We start from the raw sequence: 25,566 nt of genomic DNA on the forward strand, positions 1-25,566 counted from the left end.
AGATGCTATACAATATGCTCATGAATCCCACAAGGTCCACAAGCCCCAATTGGAAACCTTTGCGATAAATTGAATGTCTAGTCTTAACCCAATTTTTAGCGGATGATCCTCCACAGTGTAAAACTGCTCATAATCCAGTAACAACTGGCAGCAATTAGTCAGTCTCACTTGGAGGTAGCACAAAGATAACTCACGTGGGAGTCAGAAATGATACACTGGTGCAGCCTAAGGGGTTCTTCTAAGTCTGAAGGAGTAGGATTTTCACTTGTTCCTATTTATTAGCAACATTCTAAACATAGTGAAAAGATTCCAAAAGAATGATTTTATGATCTTAGTAGGAATGGCAAAAATAGGGAAATCGTCCCACTATTTTGCTCTATTACTATATCAATATCACAATATTGTTGTTTGCGGAAACTTCCTGTGAGCAAATTGGCTGCTACCATTCATACATTAGAACAATGACTGCATTTCAAAAGTACCTCATTAGCTGTAAAGCACTTTGGGACGTGCTGTGGTTAAGAAAAGGTGTTATATAAATATAAACCTTTAATTTATTTTTATTTATAATGCCACCAGCTCTTAGCTACAGGGAAACAAGGCATTTTACCAGCTGATGCATCCTATAACTGACCAAGGAGTGCTTAAAGCTGATACTGTTGCCAAGAAGTAGAAAAGTTCCTTGATGTTGGTAAATCTGGATGAGCACGGAAGCCAGCTCGATAGAGTACTGCTAGATAGAGTGCTGAACTCGGGAGTTTGGTGAGTGAGGGTTTTGGGGGCAGTGAGGGAAGAGATGCTGTTCTGGTCCTTTACAGAATAAGAAGTGGTCCAAGAAAGGGAGTGAGAGACACCGGAACCTCAAGGCTGAAGTCTCAGAGACATTGGCCCGTAACTTCCAAGCTTTGGGATGTGGGGAGTTACCCCAAAGATGAACGGGGAAACTCCACCCCCCTCTCTCCCCTGAAAGCTCTACATAAGGATTGCATGACAATTGCCCGGGAAGTTCAAACTTCCTTTGGGCAATTGTCCTGCAATGGGAACCACCAGATAATGCGATTTAAATTGCAAACGTCGGAGGGTTCCGACTGTCTTACAGTAATAGTTACCCAGAAAAAGTTAGGAGAATTAAAACCACTTCTAACTTCTGGGAACTATTGCAGTGGCCCACCCTGACACCCCAATGGGACTCCCACCCAATCCCCCCCCCGACTACCCTCGTCCCGACTATCCACCCCAACTACCTTCCTCCCAACTACCACCCACCCACGACTATCCCCCTGACCCCCCGCCCCTGCCGCTGGCCAGTTGACCCACCTCCCCACTGACACCTGACACACCCCCCACTCACCACCCGAGCCCACTGACCTGCCCCAGTCCCCTAGCTGACCACCCAACAAATCTCCACCACTGACCACCCGACACACTCCCCCGGCCCCCCAGTTCCCCATCCAAACCACCTGTTCCCCCCCCCAACCCTTTCCCCCCGACCATCAAATCCTACCCACTTACCTTATATACTTACCTTCTCCATGGCTTCTCAAAGAGACTGTACCTTTAAGCTGATCTGCTTTACGGCAGCTGGTGCCATAAAAAAGGGTGGCTTCCTTCCCGTAGTAATTATAGTTCTGATAAATGTTGGACTGTAGCTTTAAGAATAACCCTGTGTTGTAAGATCAATGGTCTATGTAAACCAATGTGTCAGCAGTGGGGGGACGTCTACAGAAGAGAGTTGCTCTTTAGTTTTGGAGTTTGATGCACATGCGCAGTTGCTGCTGCTGTCTTGTAAATAAAGTTAAATGTTTACACTAAGAAAAGTTGTCTGAAGGTCAACTCTATAACAAACTGGCATTGAGAATAAATCAGATTCTGTGCTGTACCTCACCCTGCAATTGTGAGTATCTAAGTTTGTTAAAAATAAAAGAAGATGTACTCATCAGAAAGAGTTTGGCAGAATCGATCCCTTTGAGCCAGCCACAAATGATTGAGCTCAATACATAGAACATCTTGCGTTCTTCTTTCAAGCAAATGAAATCACGGGGGAGGAAAAGAGGAGAGCAATTCTCCTGAGTATTTGTGGGAGCAAGGCCTACAGTTTAATTCAAAGCTTGACGACCCCCAGTGCCCCAGATTCGAAGACTTTCACTGAATCAGTAGACCTCATTAAGGGACATTTTCAACCCAAGCCCTCAGTCAAAATGCAGAAGTTCAGGTTCAATTCGTGGAATAGAGCCCCGGGGGAGACCATTCCTACCTACGTGGCAAAATTAAAACAACTAACAGAATATTGTGATTTTGGTGAAGCCCTGAACGACATGCTCAGGGGTCATTTGATATTTGGTGTGCAAGAAGATGCTATTCAGTGAAGATTGCTGGCTGAAGTGAATCTTGATTTTAAGAATGCATTAGAAGTAGCGCTCGCGATGGAAAGCACTGTAAGGGGTTCACAAGCAATTCAAGGGGCGCAAAATGGTGTTGTTCTCCTAGTCAGATGGGAAAAGTCAGCCGAAAGTGGCGTGAAAAGCCAGGACTCCACCACGAAGCAGGAAACAGCCCCCACTAACCAAAAAATGAGAAGAAACAACTTAGCAACTGAATCGAAAACTATTTTTCATTGACGTGGAAACAATCAGTCTTCAAGCAATTGGCAATTTTAAAAGTAGAATGTTATTTTTGTCACAGAAATGGACACATAATGAGACAGTGCAAAATTAGATTTAAACAGGCCTCCAAGCAACATATAAAGTCTATAGTATAGGAGAGCCAGAAACAACCAATTCTGACGTTTATTCATTATTCAACATGAAAGTTGGGAGGACAGAGCCAGTTATAGGCACAGTGCAAGTGAATGGTAAACCATTAAAAATGGAAGTAGACAGGGAGAACACACTTTCAGATATTTAAACAAAGGTGATCAACAGTTAATTTTGGAACAAGCATCTGCCAAGTTGAAAAAGTACACAGGCGCAGAAATCCAAGTGAAAGGTATTACCAGAGCAACTGTTCATTATAGATACCAATCGGCACATCTATCCATGATGATATTCGAAGGCAGAGGACCAAGCCTTCTAGGTCGAAATTGGTTGAGGGAAATTAACCTTGATTGGCCAATGAGATTTCAAAAGGAAGCTGGAAGAGTTCCTGTCTTGAAAAAGGAACAAGGCAAGGTACTTCAGAAAGAGCCTGGAGAGTCCAAGGACCACAACAGGATGAAAAAGGAGTGTTTAAGCATTCAACAACCTGAAGAAATGAAGACTGTCTTAAACAACGACATGGAAGAACAGCAGAAGAAACCCAAGGGGGCTCTGCTGAATGACAGAGTTCTACATAAAGTGAGTGAGCTTTGCAAGGAAAAGGAAAACCTATTGAAAGACCTTCACACACCACAAGGATCCCCCAGGTCAAAGTTTGTGCCTCTGGAAAAGCACAAAGAGAAACAGGAAGAACTTAACCCCTCTCTGAACAAAGAGAAGAACCAGTTGACAGAGAAGATGCATCAATGGTCAAGTTTCCAGGAGGAAACCAACAATACAAGAAGGAGACAGAAAAGCTGAAGAATCAGCTAAATGAAGCTAAAGAGGCTTGAAAGCAAAAGTTGTAGAACTTTCCAAGATGCGAGTAGATAATCAAGTCATGGGTAGCTCAACTACTGAACCAAGACAAGGTGAGACTGCATCTGAGAGAAGTCTGACCAACAGTGAAGTCAAAAAGAAGGCTGAGACTAAATTCCGAGGTAGGAAGAAGACACATAGAAAGAGGATGTAGAATTACTAATGAGGCACCATCTTCAGATAAGACTAAGCCTAATACTTCCTAATTAGGAGGGGAAGGCGGAGAAAAGTCAAGGGAACCAAAAGGTGACTCCTGATTTGCATAGTCGTGAGCGACAATTTACTGTTGGAGAAGCAGTATATGTAAAGAATTTTGGTGGGGGGGCCGAAGTGGTTACCTGGTAAAGCAAGTTCTGTTACTGGACATTGTTGTACCACGTGGAAGTGGAGGGCCAGATCACCTATAAGCATGTGGACCATTTAAGAAAAAGAGAAATATCCCAACAAAATGATGCTCCACCCATAACCATTACTGAACTAGTGGTTTCTGTTGAAGCTGCTCAACCAAGGACAGACATGCCCGATGTATCTGTCAAAGTGGAAGACACTGAACTGCATGTGCCTAATGAGGTACGTGATGTTAACGCAGTTCTACAGAATGTATTTCCTACAAAAGAATCTGAAGTCGGGGAGCTGTGACGTTCCACATGGATCAGGAAACCACCTGCAAGACTGAACTTGTAATTTCATGACCTGGGTAAATATTGTAATGTTATGAGATAAATATCCTTGTAAAATACAAAATGTACAGAAAAGTTAAGGGGGAGGAATGTAGTAATTATCGTTTTGATAAATGTTGGACTGTAGCTTTAAGAATAACCCTGTGTTGTAAGATCACATGATCTATTTAAATCAATGTGTTAGCAGCGTGGGGAACCTCTACAGGAGAGAGTTCTTTATTTATGGAGTTTGGTGCACACGTGTAGTTGCTACTGCTGTCTTATAAATAAAGTTAAATGTTTACACTAAGAAAAGTTGTCTGAAGATCAACTCTATAACACTTCCCTTCGACTGAGCTGCTCTTGATTGTAGACCTTGGGAACTGGCTGCACTGCACAGATCTCACCTAGCCTGAGTCAGAAGGTTGGGCGAGATAGGAGCGACTGGTTTTCCAGGTGAATACAAGTGGAATGGCAATCTGACTCAATTGCTAATCTACCAGAAGTTATGGGCCAATTAGGTAAGAAGGTAATCCATTGTTTGGTGAGTTTTAAAGTTCCTTTTTCTCTAAACTGAGGCAATAGTTTAAACTACTACCAGGCAGATGTTAACGCTGTTTCAATTTATAGCTTAACTTTTTAAACCACTTAATGTAACTACAAATTGTAATTGAGTGGTATTTCTAAACTTGAAACTTGAATACTATACTTATCTGACCAAGGTGAACTCAATCTAAACTTAATAAAATATCATTCCCTTTGTAAGATCTTACATAACAACAGTTCCCTTCCCTCCCTGAAGCTTTGTGTACAAAAATTTTTTTAAAAATAATCCAAGAAAATACTGCTCATTACAGCCTGGCAACAAAATGATTAAACGGCTGGTTTACAACCCTGCCTCGCAAAAGTATGACAATGTATCATTTCTGCTGTCAGCTTGATAAAACATCTAAAAATAACCGCCTCAGGTCATTCCACTGAGTTGCACGTGATAGCTGTAACTGGTTGATTCTACTGTTCTTGGGTTTGGTTAAATCTACCCAGGTTAGCCCTGTACACTAATAGCAGATAATATTGCATAATAACCACAATCTGCTATCTCCAAGAATGAAGCGCTCGCTTCTAAACCAATCTGGACTCAAACCACACTGGCCAGAATGCAAAGATTTGTCAGATCTTTTACCTGATAGTTAAAGCATCCAAAAGTTGCAATGATCAGCCTTGGTTAGAGGTAAAAATTGGTCTGCTCGTTGGCCTACTGCAAGTAAATCTGATTTTGTTATTGAGAAATATTGGTGGTATTGATAGACATGGACAACATTTCTCACTTCAATGTCATTCCACTTAGCTGGAAGTACTAACTGTAACTAATTGCTTCTCCTGTTTTTGATTTTTTGATGTGAGGTAGCCCTATATACTAATAGAAGGCAATGCTGTTTACTTAAAACAATTTGGTACCTCAGTGATTAAAGTGTTTGCCTCCAAACCAGTTTGGCCTTAAATCTCTCTGGTCTGTGATTAAGCCAATCTGTTCTCAACCTTGGTGTCACATTTGACACTGAAGTGAGCTTCCAGCCTCAGATTTGTACCATCACTAAGACTGGCTATTTCCACCTCCTTAATATCGCTCAACTTCAACCCGTCTCAACTCCTCGGCTACTGAACCTCTCATCCATGATTTTGTTACCTTTGGATTTGACTATTCCAACACACTCCTGGCTGTATCTCCCACATTCTACCATCCATGAATTTGAAGTAATTCAAAACTCTGCCGCCCATGACTTAACTCGCAGCAAGTTGCATTCCCTGTCACAGAATGTTTGTGTTCCCTTAGTACCTGTGACCTGTATGTTTTGTGATGGAAGAGGTGTTTTTTCTTACCCTTGGAGTGTGGGTTCCAATTAAATAATTCCAGCAGCAATTTTTTGTGAGTTTAAAAATGTCATTTATTCTCCTACACTTACCCAAATTAAATGCGACTTCACACACACTCTCCTACACACAAAGATTAGATATAGGTGAAGGTAATGTATTGTTACAGTTTAGAATTATCTCAGTCTTTGGCTTACAGTCTCTGGCTTCCACATGGCAGACCTATAGTTTCTTGCATGGTTTTGATGCTTTAAAGTTGAACTGTGGGTCGTGTAAAGGAAGGGATTCTCAGCAGACTGTGAGGTTTCTTGTAGTCAAATTTCTAGGAAGTTGGTTCGCAGTGGACTTGAAATTGGAACATGTTGGTGGAGTCCTTCTCTTAGGATCTCCCACTTACAAGATATTTGTGTTAACTACTTTGGCTGTTTGAATTACCTCCAGCTATATTGATGGCTTTTGGTGGAACTGCCTGCAAACAGCTTCTAAATAATTTTAAAAGTAGACAGAAACCATGGCTGTCTCATGCAATGACTTCCTACAAATCCAAGTCCTTTTCCAAATAAGGGTGATGTTCATATTGATTCCAACATCTTGTGCTGTGGTTTCAATCCTGAGAAGGCAAGTGTATTTGTTTTTGAATGACCCGTTCAATTTTGATCATACCCTTTTGGATTGGTTTCAGGAAAGAGCACTGATTCACATCAGTCTTGAATGTTCCTTTTCATCACTCCTGAGACAAAGGAGTGGTTTCAATCCACAAAAGAAATCAAGTGACCCTATGGTAGCCATCTTTTCAGCCTTTTGCGTCCCGTTTTAAAATATAAAAACTAGTCTGAAGTTCAGAATAAGACATGCTGGTACTGGGACATGACTTCCCCTATCACCCCATTGCTCACTGACCTACATTGACTCCCAGTCAAGCAATGTCTTGATTTTGAAATTCTCATCCTTGTTTTCAAAGTTCTCCATGGCCTTGCCCCTCCCTATCCCTGTAATCTCCTCCAATCCCACTCCTTTAATTCTGGCCTTTTGTGCATGCCCAAATATAATTGCTCCACCATGGGTGGTTGTGTCTTTGTTAGCCTAGGCTCCAAGCTCTGGAATTCCCTCCCTACACCTGTCTGCCTCTATAGTTGCTTTCCTCCTTTAAGACACTTGTTCATCATTGGATTGCCACCCTGTTTGAATTTTTCCATGCCTCGTCACTGCTCCACATTTCTTGGGAGTGTGTGCGCGCATGTGTGTGTGGGAAGACAAGACTGTTTATGGCACTAGCGACCATATGGTAAGCTTAAATGTCCAGGGCGAATATTAGTGAATGAGTGAGTAGATGGATAGGTGAGTGAGTAGGGTGGGTGAATGGGTAGAGTGGCAGGGAGGTAAGGTGGCACGTGGGTAGAGTCACAGGTGGGTGAGGTGGCAGGTAGGTAACATGGTAGGTAGGTTGGGTTGTAGGTGGGTAGGAGGTGGGTGAGGTGGAAGGTGGGTGATGTGGAAGGTGGGTAGGGTGGCAGGTGTGTAAGGTGGCAGGTGGTGGCGTGGTAGGTGCGTAGAGTGGCAGGTGGGTAGGGTAGATGGTAGGTAAGGTGGCAGATGGGTAGAGTGACAGGTGGCTGAGGTGGAAGGTGGGTATGGTGGGAAGTGGTTGGTTGAGGTGATAGATGGGTAAGGTGGCAGCTGGGTGGAGTGGAAGGTGGGTGAGGCAGTGGTTGGGTTCAGAGGTAGTTGAGTTAGGTCAGGAGAGGTAGTCAGGTTGGCTCAGGGGGTTGGTCAGATGGTGGGGAGGTGTTCAGGTCTGGTCGAAGGGGTACTCGGGTGGTCAGGTCAGGGGGGTAGTTGGCAGGGGTAGTTGGGTGGTTGGGGAAGTAGTCAGTTCGGGTTGGGTTCATTGGGGAGTCAGGGTGGTTAGTTGGGGGTCAGGGGTTTAGTTGGAGTTCGAGGAGGGAGTCAGTGTGTCGGTGTGAGTGACTGGGGAGGGTCAGCTCTGTAGTTACCTATGAGTTAGACTAGGATTTTACTGCCTAACATTTCCTGGATAACGGTTCAGGTAAGTCCCACGGAACTGTCGTAAATCTCCAACTTCAACTTAGAGCCGGAGACTTTTGCGGAGGGTCCCAGGAAGCAGGGGAATTGCCCTTTGGAAACTCAAATTTCTTGGGCAATCCCCACGGAGGTCACTTCCGCTGGGTCCCAACACACATCTTGTGTCGTACATCTAGTCTCTGATGATCTAGAGACTGAAGATCTGGGCTAATGATTTGCTATTGGCTATTCAGACTTGGATTATCCATCTACCAGCAGAACTTATTAAAATCTGTAACGGGAGAATCACAGCTTGCTAAATGTCACACTCATTGTGGCTTCAGTGCGACAAGTAATGATTTAAATGATATATTTGTACCAAAGAGCACAGTTGGAAGAAGCGGAATAAATCTATTTAATTTTTCTTTATTTAGATATCAATCTTGACTTGTAATTTATACTATTCCTGGTCATTTCTATTGCTTTATATTATTACTATATGGCCTGAAATATTTGTTACAATTTAGAATGCCTTTAATACCCCACTGGATATGATGTGTGTTGTATAAATCACTGTCTTGTGTTAGATTTCATTTCGTCATGCAAGTAAGTAACAAAGCAGATCAGATCCGCTTTTCCAAATACAATGTGTCATTAGATTTAGACTTGTTTTCCTGTAAAGGATTTTTATCTTAATTGTATGAATTAACTATCCACATTCTTCTGTGAAGTTGACTGTATGTCTAATACAAAAGCCCAGGCCCTCCAGATTAATAATAGTCTTGCATGCATTGGCTGTTAAGGCTCCAATTATTGTTATGTAATTTACATCTTCTGTTGTAATGTTTCATAGTACAGAGAGGGAAGCTTATTAGCTATGCTACAGTTTTTATTTTCTTCATTCACGCTTAAATTATTCTCCCCTGCTTGTCTTTCCTCAAAGCCTTTTACGTCAAACTGGTCCACTTTATATGAGAAGTCAGACAGGATCTCCAGGCCTTGGAAATTTCTATCAATGTGAAAAATATTCCTCAATAACAGTCAGCAGATTTACTTGCGGTAGGCCAAGCAGTGGATCATTTTTCTTGCCTTTCGGTGTTTTACCTAGTAGACAGAAGATCTGATAAATCATTGAATTCTGGCTAGAAAGATTGGAGTCCAGTAAGGTTTGGAAGCAAGCACTTCAACCTCTGAGGTACCAAACTGTGGTTATTATGCAATATCGTCTTCTATTAATGCACTGGGCCAAGCCGGTAAAGAGAATGGGACCTTGTTATGGAAAATATTTAAAAGGGAATGCCATTTTATTAATTTCAGAAGTAATTCTCCTCCTATAAATAAAATATAACGTGTATATCCGTGTTCAATTTTGGACTACTGACTTCTCTCTCAAATAAAAGTCAACTGGGAGCTTCCAAGAGGAACATAAGAATATAAGAAATAGGAGCAGGAGTAGGCCATTCAGCCCCTTGAGCCTGCTCCGCCATTCAATTAATCATTGCTGATGTCCTACCTCTGACAATTTACCACACTATCTCCATATAGCTTGATATGTTTAATATCTAGAAATCTATCAATCTCTGTCTTGAATATACTCAATGACTGAACCTCCATTCCCCTCTGGGGTAGAGAATGCCAAGGATTCACCACCCTCTGAGTGAAGAAATTCCTCTTCATCTCAGTCCTAAATGGCCTATCTCTTATTCTGAGACTATATCCCTGGTTCTAGACCTCCTAGCCAGGGGAGACTTCCTTCCTGCATCTACTCTGTTGAGCCCTGAAAGAACTTTGTATGCTGCAATGAGATCACCTCTCATTCTTCTAAACTCGAGAGAATACAGGCCCAGTCTCATCAATCCCTCCTCACAGGACAACCCCATCATCCCAGGAATCAGTCTAGTGAACCTTTGTTGCACTCCCTCTATGGCAAGCATGTCCTTCCTTAGTTAAGGAGACCAATACTATGCACATACTCCAGGTTCAGTCTCACCAAGGCTCCAATTGCAGCAAGAATTCTTTACTCCTGTACTCAAATTGTCTTGCAATAAAGACCAACATGCTATTGCCTTCCTAATTGCTTGCTGCACCTATGTGTTAGCTTTCAGTGATTTATGAACAAGGGCAATCAGGTCCCTTTGAACATCAACACTTCCCAATCTCTCATTTAAGGTATACTCTGCACTTCTGTTTTTCCCATCACGGTGGATAACTTTACATTTTCCCACATTATATTCCATCTGCCATGTTCTTGCCCACTCACTGTGACTGCCCCTATATCTGGAAATAGAAGAGTTTTTCTTGTACTGTTCAGTTTGCAATTTTTCACGTTGTAGAATTCAGATTCATATCAGGAGTGAGAAGCTGGATTTTACATACACTACTGCTGTACTCCCAGAGACACCACTTAATGTCAGGATATCGCAATTAAAAGAAGATCAGTTAAAAGGTATGAGTCTGATGAATAAAGAATCTCATCTGCTGGTACTTTGTGTATTTCATTTCTTTATGAAAAAGCACTGCAGGCCTTAGAAAGAATTTAAGAGTCTCAGGCAATTTAAACTGAATGAAAATTAATGTATAATGAAATGGGCATCATCATAGCAGCTGTTCATTAAAGTTTTAACATTTTGGTGTACTATATAATATGTGGAAAATTGATCTCAGTAGGATATTCATGATAAAAATCATTGTTAACCATTTTCTATTGAAATGTTTCAATTCTTACAGCATAACTACATACTGCAGTGGGGATAGCTTCCAATGAAAATATATTGGAATTACTTCAATAGCTTTTTACATGCAGTGCCATTACATTGCCCAGAGACCTCATCAGCAGTAATCAAAGCCCTGGATATTCATTATGAGAACAAAGTCACTTATTTCTAATGGTTTAATAACTTATAGAACTGTATTCAATTCTCAAAGTGCTAATCAAAACTTGCGAAGTTGAAACCATACTGTTTGTGAGCTTGTAAATAGACTCCAGTCTTCAAATTATTTTTGTTTTTAATTTGATCAATTGCTCGATTTACATTTTTATAAACGTAGAATTTACTGAATCCAGCAGAATGGGAAAATAGCTATAATCCCCTGCAGGTGTAATTACTGATCAAATTGGTAGGTCATTGTTGAAAATCAAAGAAACAGAAAAGTAGGGGGTACACAAAGTAGAACATCAGTTAGCAAAAATTGAAATATTTTAAATGCTGTTCTACTTAATATTTAAACTCCATTAAAAACTGAGGCACAACATCAAAACATCAACTTGGTTTGCCGACAATTCGTCTCCAAATTAACTAGCACCAAACTTAGATTGAAGGTTTAAATAAAACATGCCAATTAGATGGCCAAAAAGCTATGACATCCATACACAAGAAATTTTTTTTAAAATTGAACCAAGAATAATGTTCAAAATCAAGCTGAAATTTTTTTCTAAATAATTAATGACAAGCTAATGGAGTTTCAGACATATTCAGCTCTGAACTTCATGACTTCTAAAAAAAAAGAGATATGCCTCTCTTGCCTTAAGGGAAAATTCTGCACAAACATAATCCATTAATCATGCTTTGTTAAGGGAAGGTCTGAGTTACAGATGTAGGTAATAATTACAAGCGAGCATAAATATTTTAACTCAAAGCTTATTTATGAACATATTCCTTTAGAAGAGGGTAGCATGAGTACATACAACACCAGTTAACTGGATCATTATTAAACTTGCACTTGAGTAAATGGGAGCAATTTTCAACTGTAGTGAAAATTGGGCAAGTAGTGAGCAAAGCATATGCTCTGCCTGCCCAATTTCACCTGTGGGAGGCCCAAACCATTTTCATTGTCAGGCCTTATCTGCATAATTTTGGGGAGGAGCCACTGTTCAATGAGCACTGACAGGCATCTTGTGGATTGGGAGGGGTGGGAACCTAGCAACTCATCTGTAGTTCTCAGTCGAAAATGCACGAAAGAGTGAAGTGGGAGTTAGGCAATGCTGTTTGGGTTGGGGAAGAAGAGTATAAAGAACAGATAGTGGGCTCCTCTTAGCTACACAAAAATCAGAACCAAAAGATTATTTTTGGATGTTTGAAAGCAGGCTCCAGCGAATCCTTTAAGGACCACTGGTTAGATGCTCTATATGTCAAGTACTAACGGACATCAATGAAAATGTAAGTAAAGCTCTTGGGTGGAATTTTCCGAGCCCGCTGGCGGTGAGCGTGATAGGTGGCATGTGCGGAAATATGGCAGGACCTACTTCACGACGGCATGATTGCAAATCGCGATCTTCCGGGCGGGCTGTGTTTCCCACCGTTGGTTGGCGGAGAGCTAATTGTAATACAGGAATACGGGAAAGCACGGCGAAGTGTTTCACAACAGCGCGCAGGCAACATGCACTGGACGGCCAGCAGTTTGGGGGGACAGAGGTTAGTGAGTAGCAGTGTTCTCTACAGCTCGCTTGTTGTTTATAGGCCTCAGGGGCAGCGGGGGGTGCGGGGAAAACTGATGCCTGGCCCCGCAAGCGACTGCGGAGGGGTTGGGGGAGTAAGTGTCTGGGGGTAAGTGCTGGCCAGCCTCAGAGACGACTGCTGAGGTGGGCAGGCGGGCGGTCAAGTGCTGCCCTGGCGCTGCATCCCGCTCACAAGCAATCGACATGGGGGGCAGGGGAAGCGAGCGAAATGGCCACGCATTAGGGACACCTGTATAAACTGACCATCCCTCTGCAACTGAGACAGATCAGGCGTAGCCACAGTGATTGGGGTTGGGCTCCAAGCCTGCCCACCCATGCAAGCATGACGGATGCACCAAAGGGCCACCAAGCGCTTCATACCTTACCACCGCCCCCCCCCAATCCCTCCGGCATAGACTTCAAATCCGCCACCACTTTATTGGACCGCGGAGCAGTTGGACTGCACACGTTCTACAATCTCCTCGCTAACACTGGCCATGTATCAGTCACTGCTGGAGGTGCTCACAGCCCCTTGTAATCTCAGCATCCCGGTTTGGCCCAGTGTCCCCCATGTCACAGATTGACAGGGCAGCCATGCAGTGCACTTATTTCTGGCCATCCGAGGGGTGACCAGCACTCTCTGGGAAACATTAAGGGGCAGTCACACAGGGCCAGGAAAGGGGCTAAGTACAGCCATGATAACCCCATCTCTTTATTTTTCATGCTGCAGGAAGACCACACCAGGATCATGGATCATGGTGACCTAGCTGTATGCCTGATGGCCGACAGAGACCATAGAAGACGGAGGAGAGAGTGACTGAGGCACCTGGCCGCGCAAAGGTAGGAGCAGCAACCTCAGGAAGAAGGGGCAGCAGGTACTCCAGCACACACTACCCAGGAGTGACAGTGAGCCGTGGCTGGTCGGTGCCTAGTGACACCCAGGGTCTATAGATGCCGCCTACCATTCCTGCAGATGACTGAGAACCAGTGTCGCCGACGACTGCGTGTGTCTAGGGACCTGGTGGCTCACATCTACCAGCTACTGCAGGACTTGGCGCCAAGGGGATGTGGAGGGCATACATTGCCAGTGGCTGTGAAAGTGACTGCGGCACTCAATTTCTATGCCAGTGGCTCCTTTCAGGGCTCCACAGGTGACCTCTGTGGGATTTCACAATCCACCACCCACAAATGCATCCATGAGGTCATGGATGCCATCTTCTCCATGACACACAACTTTGTGCATTTCGCCCGGGACCGGGACAGCCAGGATGTAAGGGCCATTGGATGCGCCCAGATCTCGGGATTCCTACAGGTGCAGGGTGCGATTGACTGCACTCATGTGGCGCTCAGGTCTCCATCGCTACACTCAATGGACTCCATCAACCACAACGGCTTCCACTCACAGAACGCACAGCTGGTGTGCGACCACCAGAAACGCATCCTGCAGGTGTGTGCAAGGTTTCCAGGGAGTGTGCACGACACCTACATCCTGAGTCACTCGCAGATCCCTGCTGTCTTCCAGGGTCCACAGAAGCTGCTGGAATGGCTCCTCAGGGACAAGGGCTACCCGCAGAGGCCGTGGCTGATGACACCTGTGTGGCAGCCTCAGACTGCAGCAGAGCGACGGTATAATGAGGCTCATGCTGCAGCTCATAACTTGGTGGAGCAAACCATCGGGATGCTGAAGATTTGGTTCCAGTGCCTGGACCGGTCTGGTGGAGCCCTGCAATGCAGTCCACAGAGGGTGTCACGCATCATCGTCATCTGCTGTACCCTTTACAACCTGGCGCTGCAATGGGGTGAGGAGCTGGCTGAGGAGGAGATGGAGGAGCTGCATGTCTCCTCTGATGAGGAGGACACTGCCGGGGATGAGGGTGAGGGGGCCCTGGGTGGTGATGACATTGGGGAATGAGGCTTTCACACTGACCAGATGAGGCAGGCACACTTGGGAGGCCCTCATAGCTGCCAGGTTTATGGAGGATGACGATGACATGCAGTGACGTGTCCCTGTAGATCCTCATGTCGCAGTTGTGAACGTTTGACTCCAGTCTGGCAGCGCCAATACCCTCTGTGAGAATGCTCCTGTCATGGAGGTGCAGTGGAGGCCATAATAGTCGCTCGATTGCAGGAGGATGATGACAACACGCAGTGAGGACACTCCATAGATCTACAGATAGCCCCTGAGAATGTTTGATTCCTGTCTAGCCAAGGGTAGCTCGCTTTCGCTCCATGATCAGGACCATCTCAGAGACGCAGCCATGAAACTTTAGGTGCATCTGATGCTGTGTCCCCCTTCAGCACCTCAGCCCTTCAGGAGCTGGAGCACAGCATCACTGATCGCAGATGCTGGTGAGATAGGGGCCAGCCCCACCTTAAAGGTGCTGAGAGCACACAGAGGATGAGAGAACTCTGTGGCCCCTGCCGACTACATTCTGGCAACAATTAACAGCACCGCCGAGGTGCAGGCATCAGTAATGTTTCCAGGGAGCATGAGGCTGGACCATCACTGTGATCTGAAGGCTGCACAGAGCACAGGGAAGAGGCCCTGGACTGAGACACCTGCCTTTATCTTGCGCAGAAAGGTTTCACATCTGAGTGACAAGAACACTGCTCATCAGAACAAGGAGCCATAGGCAGGGAGACATTCTTGGGAATTTATTGACAATAGTCAACATTATATACAAGTGATTAACATCTGTGCCCAGGCTGTGCAACTAATTCTCCTTTACTGTTCTAACCTGCTGTGTCATCTTGGTGCTCCCCAGACATCCACAGCGGAGGTGGAGGCAGCCTGTTGACTGTAACGCCCTGTCTGTGATGACTTTGGCAGGCGTCCTCTGGAGGGCTGAGACTTGGTGGGCCCCGGCCTGCTTTCGGGGTCCTGCAGTGTAGCAGTGGCACCCTCCCTGGCCTGTGAAGCTGGATCTGCGGAGGTCACAGGAAGAGGGGAGTCAGATGGGCAGGTCACTCCCAGAGTCACCTGGGTGGATGGCCCCGGAGTGTGCACCTGCTGATCCTCCTCCTTATGGGTGCCCGAGGGCCGCTGGCTGACTCTGTGAGTGGAAGGGGTAGCTGGAGTGAGATCGAGCTGCCCAGCACTCCTCTCGCATAAGCACTGTTGGAGGCCAACTATGGCATCAGCGATGGAGTTAAGCACGCGCAGCAGTGCAGGAGCGATGTTCTGGACCAAGGTCTCCATGGCAGCTGCCATCCTGCCAGTGTTGACCTCGGTGCGTTGCAATACCGGCACTATCACCTCAGCCTGAAGACAGACGGACTCCTCCATCATGCCTTGTAATCTGAGGAGTGCAGTGGACAACCCTTCCTGATGTTCCCAAGCTTGCCTTTGCAGCTCCAGCAACTGAGGTATGACCGAGTCCAGAGGCTCATCATCTGACTCAGACTCAGCAACATTCTGGCCTCCAACAGTCCTCCGAGTGCTGGAGACCTGGGAAGTCCCTGCCTCCGCCTGCTGTAGATCAGGAAGTGTGATGTGCTCACCAGATTGTGGTCCCGAGGCTACTCTAAAGCTAGGCCGCACCGAGGTGTGTGTCTCTGCACTGGTGGAGGGTGTGGGTGAGCACTCTGACGGGACTTCAGGGAGGGTGCCTTCAGATTCCTCTTCAGAGGTTTCTTTGGAGCTTGCTTGGAGGCTCTGGATTGTGGACTCTGTTGGCTGGTTCCCAGATGTGCCTGCGAAAGCAGTGGCCAGTGAAAGAGGACACATCACTCACAGCATAGTTATCTGATGGATGCGGCACTGTTGGATCCTCACTTGGTAGAGCAGCGCTGACCCCACTGTCAGTACAGGACCGGTCCCGGTCATCGCCGGCCAGCTGGATGGCTCTGTTTTCAAATTCTGTCAGAACTTTGAATTCTGGCATCCGTCCACCTGTCTGCGACCTTTCCCTCCTGTTGTGAGCCAGTTTGTCCTGCATGGATTGAGCTGGGGAGAGTCTATCAGGATGCCTGCCGGGCCAGATGATAAGTGTGCCTGGCCTGTGTGGGTGGTGAGTGGTCCCATGCATGGAATGAGGACAATGACAGTGTGTGTGAGAGAGTGAATGGTGATGTCCCTTGCACTGGCAGTGAGTGAGGGCCCTGTGGGTGTGTGATGGGATTGTGAGTGTGTGAGTTGGGAGTGATGGGAAGAGTGACTTGCCCTGGCGGAACGGAGGAGATCATTCATCTTTTTGCGGCACTGGGTTGCTGTCCTCTTCTGAAGAGCGTTGGCGCCAACCACCGCTGCCACTGCTTCCCAAGCCGGGTTGGTGACATTGCTACCCATCCTGCGGCTAGAGTGGGGGTAGAGCACGTCCCAGTGGGCCTCCACGGCATCCAGCAGTTGCTCGAGGGACCCACCGTTGAAGCGGGGAGCTGCAGCCTTTTTGTTTTTGCTGGCCATGTCTCCCAGGCAGCGGTGGTGAGCTGGTGGCGATGAGCGCCTTGCTGGCGGCTGCCTTTTAAAGATGGCGGCCGGCGTGATGCAACAGCAGGGTGATGGCAAGCGGGCGAATGAGAACCTGCCCGCCATGGAAACGGTGTGTTTCGTGGGAGTGAATATATAATGAAGCGGGCTCGGGAAGATGTGGTGTGAATACCCGCCATTTTCTTTGGTGGGTAGGACTCCATTTTACCCGCCCGTTACCGCACTTCGTGGAATTCTGCGAAAATTCAGCCCCTCATCTCTTTTTGGATGAGACCACTGGCCACCCATTTTGAGGCCTGCTTTAAAATCATGCCGAAGGGTGAACGGGGTGGGGCAGGGAGGAGGGCCTCAGGTGCCAGTGGGAAATCAAAATATCATTGGCCTACCGCTCTGTTTTCAGCATGAATGTAATGGTAAGAAAATGAAAGTTGACCCCCCCCCCAACCCATGTCTTGTCAATCAATGTCACATATTGGTAATGTTGACTCTTTTTGCAGTTATGGTGTTATTTCGTTATAGTCAACCAATTTTTTTCATTTTTTAAGAAACATTATACTTGCAGTCAATAAAATATATACTATACCCGAGAAACAAAGTAGTGCTTGTAGACATAGACAGCCCCCAAGATTAGTCCAGAAAGAAGGATAACCAATCCAAGTGTCAGGCACCAGAAGCCACTAATGGTCGACTTCCGAGTTCTTGCTGGAACAGTGTCCACATCCTGAAAAGAGAGAAGTGAATTATTAGACATTAAAGGCCATGTCCGTATAAGCTTTTTCACCTGTTGTTGGCAGACCAAGGAGCCTCGTCGGTCACATATAAAGTTTGATTCCACACTCCCATCCAATTTCTCATATCTCAAGTCGCTGCTAGTAACAGGTCTTGTTGTTCACATTTAGAATTTATCTACCAGCCAGGCAATAGTGCTAACAGCAGCTCTTTCCAACCCATGAGTCACAATTTCAAACAGCACAATCCAAGTATGAACAATTGGACAAAATTTCTATGGACTTCTCCAGTTCTCACATTAACTTCAGTGGATGGCCTCGTAGGAATGCCAAGCATATAAATGCAAATACTTAATGTAAGACTAGAAAATGCAATGTTTCCCACAGCACACACACACAGATGTGATTGTGTTAGATAACTGTCTGTTTAGGATTGTTTATCAAAATGAAGACAAAATAAATCAAATTCTGTGCTGTAGAAAATGGTTGCTGGGTTGTTAGGGCAACGATGAGTCACCTATGGAATGGAATTGGTTGGTATTTTGGATGTTGACATTCTAAATGTTTGCCTGTTGTTGAGTGCCTCCCTTGGAAGACTGACTTCACACCATCACATCACAGTTCTCCACTGAATGATTGCTGTGCGTATAGCAGTACAGTTAAAATTGTAATCCCTAAAACATCACCATGCAAAAATATTTATGTGGAAACATTGGAAAAAGAGCAAGTGGCACTACAACACATTGCAAGCTGGCAATTTATATTAAAGCTTATCAGTTTACACAGAGTTGTATGAATTCAGCACAGAACCAGAGATCCAGAAGGCATATTCTGAAATATGCAGCTGAAATGACAAAACTGTCAGCATTCACCATCATTACTGTATAAAACTGACAATAGCTTCTGCCATCCACAAATGAACAGTTAAACGTGGAAATCCTGAGGTTGCTGCTATTGATTTTCCAATCCTCCACAGGGTGTGCTGTTGCAGGTTTTACAGATCCAATCAACATAAAATCAATGATTTGATCTTTAACTATCCTTTCTGGAAGAACCATTTAAAATGCTATGCCATGTTGAATGAGATGTAACTGAGATTTTAATGGAACACAAAGTCAAAATGATTGCTGAAGAACCTCTCTAACCCTGAAAAACTATTTTTTTTACAAGTGTGGAGTCTCAGTCATTCATAATAACACTTAAAAATGTCAATCTGCTTTAAGATACAAAAAATATTTTTCATTTTATTTAAAGTTTCTGATATTTCAGTTTCCATCTTAATTCCATGAGTATGTTCCAATCTTCATTTTGCTTTTTATAAAACAAAAGTGACTTATGACCCATAGTTTTTACTTCATGATTTGCTGTCAGTGGGAATTTTTCAACCTGATTAGCTGATCAGTCAGCTTGATCGTTTCGTTGGTGCTGAACATTACAGATCCCATGTAGATGGTCCCAAAATTAAAGCCACATTAGAATTGGGGGACTTGATACCCTAATCTGTTAAATTTTTGTGGTCAGCTTTTCTCAAGGTCAGCAGCAAGCATCATTCCTTCTCCACTGGCCACAAATTCCAGACCAATGAACCAAGAATCAATAAACTTTAGGGTTTAATGTAAAACTGTATCTGATAAGTAACGATACTTTCAGAGCATCTCACTAAAAATTGCAGAAATTATCTCCAGGAATTTGGTCACATTCCCCCACAGTGCCACTGTGTCTTCAGCAGGATTTATCTACTTGCATGAACAGGGGGGTCTGTCAAAGTTATGGTGGTGGAGTAAGAGAAACTTCGAGAAAATTCAATCCTTGTGTGTTAATAAGATGCTCAAGCTCATGGTTATGAAAGCAATTGCTTTTAAAGGACAATAAATAAATTGGACAGGAGTCTATAGAGTAGCTTCACAAGAAAAAGTGTGTCATTGTTATTGAAGCCACATGTGTTTCAGCATCTGATCTGGCTGCCATCTGTTCAAGCATCCAACCAGCTTGTAAGCAATGGGAAACTAACAGCATGCAGTGAGGGCTGTTGGCAACTTCTAACACCCCTCACTGAAAGCTTGTATTGTAGAAACATGGTTGTATATCCATTTATTTTACCTTGATGGAATAAATATAGAAATAGATTTTTAGATTCAGGCAGAATATTTTTCAAGTCCACATTAACTGCCCAGACACTAGCATTACTGTTGCATTCTAACATAGGGCAGGCGCAGCACGTGGGCCTGAGAGCAGCCACGAAACGATACGCCGCCTGCAATCGGGCCCCGACCGCGATTTCACACTGGCTGGCCAATTAACGGCCAACCAGCGTGAAATGCACGCTAAGAGCCTCAGCGCTGCCGGGGAGGGGGCGGGAGGAGTGCGAGCGCTGATGTCTGCACCCGTGCGGGACAGCGCTCACTGAAAGCTCCCTGAAGGCACGGAGTTGCCTTCGGGAGCTGCAGATTTTTTAAATGAAAAATAAAGATGTTAGAAATGATATAACCATGTCCCCGCATGTGACTCAGTCACATGAAGAAGATCATGTTAAATTGATTTAAAAATTTTTAAATTTTTTTTATTTACTGTTGGAAACCTCGTCCCACCATGGATGAGGTTTCGCAAAAAAATTCAGAAGCCGCCTGGCCTATTCATCCGCCCGCCAACTATAATGTTGGACAGGCAGGGAAAACTGTGGGTTAATTAATTAATTAATGGCCTTAATAGGCTTCTTAATTGTCAGCGGGCATGTTGCCGACTCTCGCGGGTGCCTGCCGACCGAAATATCATGTGAGTGCGTGATGACAAGCGCTATTTCGAGCTTGGGCGTGTCGGGTGCATGCTCGTACGCTGAGCTGAAAATCCTAGTCATTGGGTTATGGAGTCATTATGGTGTAGGGGGCCACCATTCGGTCTATTGAGCTCATGCTGCCTCTCTGTAGAACAATCTCTCCATCCCTGTAGCCCTGCAAGTTTATTTCCCTCAACTGCCAATCCAATTTCCTTGATTATCAATCATCGATTGCCTCCACTTCTACCACGCTCACAGCAATGAGTTCCAGGTCACTACCATTCACTGTGTAAAAAATTGTTCTTCCTCACATCACTCTTGCATCCCTTGCCAAAACTTTACATCTGTGTCTCCGAGCGTTCGTAACGTTAGCTAATGGGGACAACTTTTCTTTGTCTACCTTATCTAAATCTGTCATAATCTTGTACACCTCTATCAAATCTCCCCTCAACCTCCTTTGCTCCAAGGAGAACAATCCTAACTTCTCCAGCATAACTTTGTAGCTGTAATCCCTCATCCCTGGAATCACCCTAGTAAATCACCTCTGCACCTCTCAAGGACCTTCACATTCTTCCTAAAGTGTGGTCACCAGAACTGGATGCAATGTACTAATTGTGGCCTAACCAGAGTTTTATAACCATTCAGCCTAACTTCACTGCTTTTGTACTCAATACCTCCATTTATGAAGCCCAAGCTCCCATATGCTTTGCTAACTACTCTGACAATGTGTTCTGTCACGTTCAAAGATCTATGGACATGAACCTCTAGGTCCACCTGTCCCTGCACACTCTTTAGAACAGTGTCATTTAGTATATATTGCCTCTCCCTGTCTGCCAAAATGCATCACCTCATTCCTCTGCATTAAATTCCATCAGCCCATTCTGCTTGCCTAACTATGTCCTGTTGCTGTTAACTGGTAACATCCTAACTGTTTGCCGCACCTCCAAGTTTGGCATTGTCAGAAAATTTATAAATTTTACACTATTCCAATATCCAAGTCATTTATAGATAGCAGAAAACCTGTAGTCTTAGCACTGACACTTGAAGAAAACTACTGTTAATCATACTGAAAAACAATCATTCACCATGACTTGCTGTTTTCTGTCCTTAAACCATTGTTTATCAAAGTTGACACTAACCCTCCTATTCCTAAGCTTCAATTTTGTTGACCAACCTTTTATGTGGTATTTTCTCAAATGCCTTTTTAAAATCCACATAGACAACATTCAACATATTCCCTTCATCAACCTTTGCTGTTACTTCATCAAAATATTCAATTAGATTAGTCAAATGTGATTTGCCTTTTACAAATCCACACTGGCTCTTCTAAACTCTCCAAATGCTTGTCAATTTTTTTCCTCAATAATTGACTGGGAGATCTGAAACAGATGCCTTCAAAATCCAGACAAGTGTCAAGCCAGGCTATGTGATAGTCCTCAGACTATTTACAATCTACCTGGTGGTAGATTGGTGACTGTTCACTTCATCAAAGATCAACTGCCCTCTAGTGTCAGTATTAAATACCATCTAGATGGAAAACCCTTTAACCTCAGTCACCACCGTGCCAAAATTAAACTGGCCACCATAAGGGTTTATGGCCTACAGTTTTGGATGACTGCAGTGTTGTTGCCCACTCTGCACCAGATCTGCATGCCATTTTTGATCACTTCAATTCTGCATACAAGAGACTCGGCCTGTTCTTTAATGTCACCAAAACAAAATTCATATATCATGCCACACCTGGTCAGCCAAATATTCCACCTCTGATTTATGTTCCAGAGAAACTCTGGAATATGTTGAGCACTTATCACACCACAGCAGTCACCTGTCTCAAAAGGCCACCACTGAGGAGGAGATCCAACAATGGATCAGCTGCACCAGTTCAGCCTTCTACAAACAATGATTGTTTCACAACAAAGACCTCCACAAGTCAACAAAAGTCCAAGTGTACAGATGTCATCACCACACTCCTGTACTGCAGCGAGGCCTGGACTGTGTATTAGCAACACATAAGAGAGCTAGAGAAATTCCATCAGCAATGTTTCTGTCACATTCTCTGGATTCAAAGGAGAACCATCGAACAAACACTAGCATCCTTCTTCAAGCCAAGTCCACAACCATTGAGGCAAGTCCTGCAAAATCAATTTCAACTGGCTACAGTGTCCACATGGCTGAAAATCATCAGGTCCTCCTCTTGCAACTTTCAAATGGCCAATCTGCCAGAAAACACTTCAAAGATACTCTGAAGCTCTCCTTAAAGAATCATTGACCTTAATGACTGGGAGGAGTTTGCTACCAATCATTCAAAATGGCGACAGCTTGTCCATCAAGCTGCAACACAGTGTGTCCAAACATCTTAATGATGAGGCAGAGTGTTGGCAGGGAAGGAAAGAAAGTCCTGCACTCTGGATCCCACTACCTAATGTGATGTCCCTCCCCACCTACCCAAAGATATATGGGATGAAAATTGCCCACTGAGTCACATCAAGAGACATGGCAGAAGCCCATGCCCCTAAGCAGACATCATTCCCAAATCAAGGGATAACCAACGACATGCCAATTCAAGATTTCTAGGTTCCCTTTTATGCTAACTACCATTCTATTATCATATTTTCTCTTTGCCAAGCTTAATTTCCTATTCACTTTGCCTCTCAGCTTATTGTATTAGGCCTGGTTCTTGCTTCAAGAATTCACCTAACATGCATTATACACCCTCTTTTTTTTGTTTTATAATATTCTGTATCTCCCAATGTCCTGGCTTTGGTTCCCTCCCTTTCATCCTTGTTGGATTGTACATAGCCTGTACCTGAAACACTTTCTTAAAGATCACCCATTGTTCCATGGAAAAACCCAGCAGGTCTGACAGCATCTGCGGAGAGGAACACAGTTAACGTTTCGAGTCCGTATGACTCTTCAACAGAAGTTCTGTTGAAGAATCATACAGACTTGAAACGTTAACTGTGTTCCTCTCCGCAGATGCTGTCAGACCTGCTGAGTTTTTCCAGGTATTTTTGTTTTTGTTTTGGATTTCCAGCATCCGCAGTTTTTTACTTTTAACCCATTGTTCCATTGAAGTTTCTCCTGTCAGTCTTTTTAACACTTCAGAAAAAAATCCAAAACATACAAGTTAGAATACATTGTATCCAAATAATTTTATCAAGTTTAGTATCCAGTTTAATAGTGTCTTATTTACATTTGGCTTAATGTTATGTCGATTATCTAACAGAATGATTTCTTATTTACTTCTATAGCACAAGTGCTTGTTTCATCATTAAGAACCACTTTGAAAAGACAACCCATTTTACTCTGCATTTCATATATTTAGAGAAGTTCTGAATAGACTCACTCTATTGATTAAACTATTGATTGGTTTATAAAGGGTATTTGTGAGCCCACAAAAAAAGATTTTCAGCAAATGTTAACTCTTCACTGTGATAACCATCTACAAATGGTCAAAGCACATTTATATCCATGCCTATATAGTCATCAACTTAAACACAAGAGATTGCAGCTTTGATGTCATGCTATTCAGTTATGTCATGCTTTCAATTAATACATATTATGACCAAATCTAACTACCAGCATATTGATCTATATGATTTGGTTTCACATTGAAAGAAGAAATAGCTATTCTGTAAAGAAAAATGATTTGAGAGGCCAAATAAAATGTGTTACTTCAAATAGCAATGAAGTTAAGCCAAGTGTGCTTAAGTCAGAGCTAAATATTTTCATGGACTATTATAAAAATGTTAACTATTCTGTCATAGAATCCATATGGCATTAAAGTCAAACATGAAAAAAACAACAAACTGGGCATTAGACAGTGATTTTAATTTGTATTTTCAAAATATCTTTAGAACTTTTTTGTGCTATATTTTAGAGTTAAATGTCTTTTTTTTTATATAGAGTTTATTTTATTTTAATATGTTTCTAATTTGGCACAGCAATTGTTCCCTGAAGTAGAAGGTCCTGGGTTCTCCATTAATACACCCTAACATTTCTAACCTGAGGAGATTTAAACAGTGTGTTAACCTTTGTTTTTTGTACACACCCTCCCGAGCGAACATTTACAGAGCAATAGTGATGAATACTTGAAGGGGAGAAAATTGCAGGGCTTTAGGAAAAAGACAGTGACGTATGATTACCTTCAAAGAGTCAGCGCATGCAATGATGGGCCAAATGGCCTCCTTTTGTGCTGTAAAATTCCATGTCAGCGGTTCAACAGACACTCTCTTGGTCCTCCCACTGAGCCAGAGAAATGGTGCTTGTGTCATAACTGACAAAAAGGACTGACTGACTTTCAAATTAGGACAAAAATATATGCAAGGTAAATACATATACTTGTTAAAGACGTTAGTCGTTCAACAATATTAGATGAAGTGAATACAGTTCTAAATATTATGCATCATTAACTACCCACAGAGATTGCTGCCTGATGCACTCAGTTGTTTCGAATTCTTCTGCAAGGATAATCCTACCTTCAGGCCATTATAACATGGCCTGCAGGCACATGTTGTGTTGAAATATAGTAGCTGGCTTGAAAATTGCTGCTCCATGTAAACCAACGAATTACTTACTTTTTTAACGTACAATCACTTTTTAACCGTGTAACTATTTCTTTATTTCTTTTATATTATTGACTGTAAACCGAATGTGATGTGGCCCTGTGTGCAGACTTTGTCTCATGGTGGTAACATGGAACATCGAGGTGAAAGAAGTAGCTCGAGATCGAAGACATCTTAAGAACTGTGTAGTATGGGCATGGAGGAATGCATGATGGGTAATATGCATGATCAGCCAAGGCAGAACCTTGCTAGAATCAGCAAGTACTGCAAAAAAGATTAAAAACTGTGCAGAAGTGCTTGCCTCAGACTGTGAGAAAGACAGACCTCTTTTTGCTCATTACAGCTAATAAACCTGGTCTTCCTCTATTAGCCCTTAGGGACTGATAACAGCACAGGAGATAACAAGTGAAGCTAAATGGCCATGTTTATTCAAGCGTGGACCTTGAAATTCCTTCAAAGGGGAATAAATAGG

General features: G+C 43.7%; 1 protein-coding gene across 1 annotated transcript in view; it reads right to left on the minus strand.

Annotated features, from left to right (window-relative positions):
- The window catches only part of LOC144693713 (integral membrane protein 2C-like), a 56,434-nt gene that overhangs the window by 4,490 nt on the left and 26,378 nt on the right, over nucleotides 1–25,566 (minus strand). The window contains exon 2 of the mRNA XM_078563642.1: nucleotides 17,612–17,749. Within this exon, the coding sequence (XP_078419768.1) occupies nucleotides 17,612–17,749 (138 nt within the window). The remainder of the gene's footprint in view (nucleotides 1–17,611; nucleotides 17,750–25,566) is intronic.

Source organism: Cetorhinus maximus, chromosome 19 (genome assembly GCF_964194155.1).
Source record: "Cetorhinus maximus chromosome 19, sCetMax3.hap1.1, whole genome shotgun sequence".
Taxonomy (NCBI): domain Eukaryota; kingdom Metazoa; phylum Chordata; class Chondrichthyes; order Lamniformes; family Cetorhinidae; genus Cetorhinus; species Cetorhinus maximus.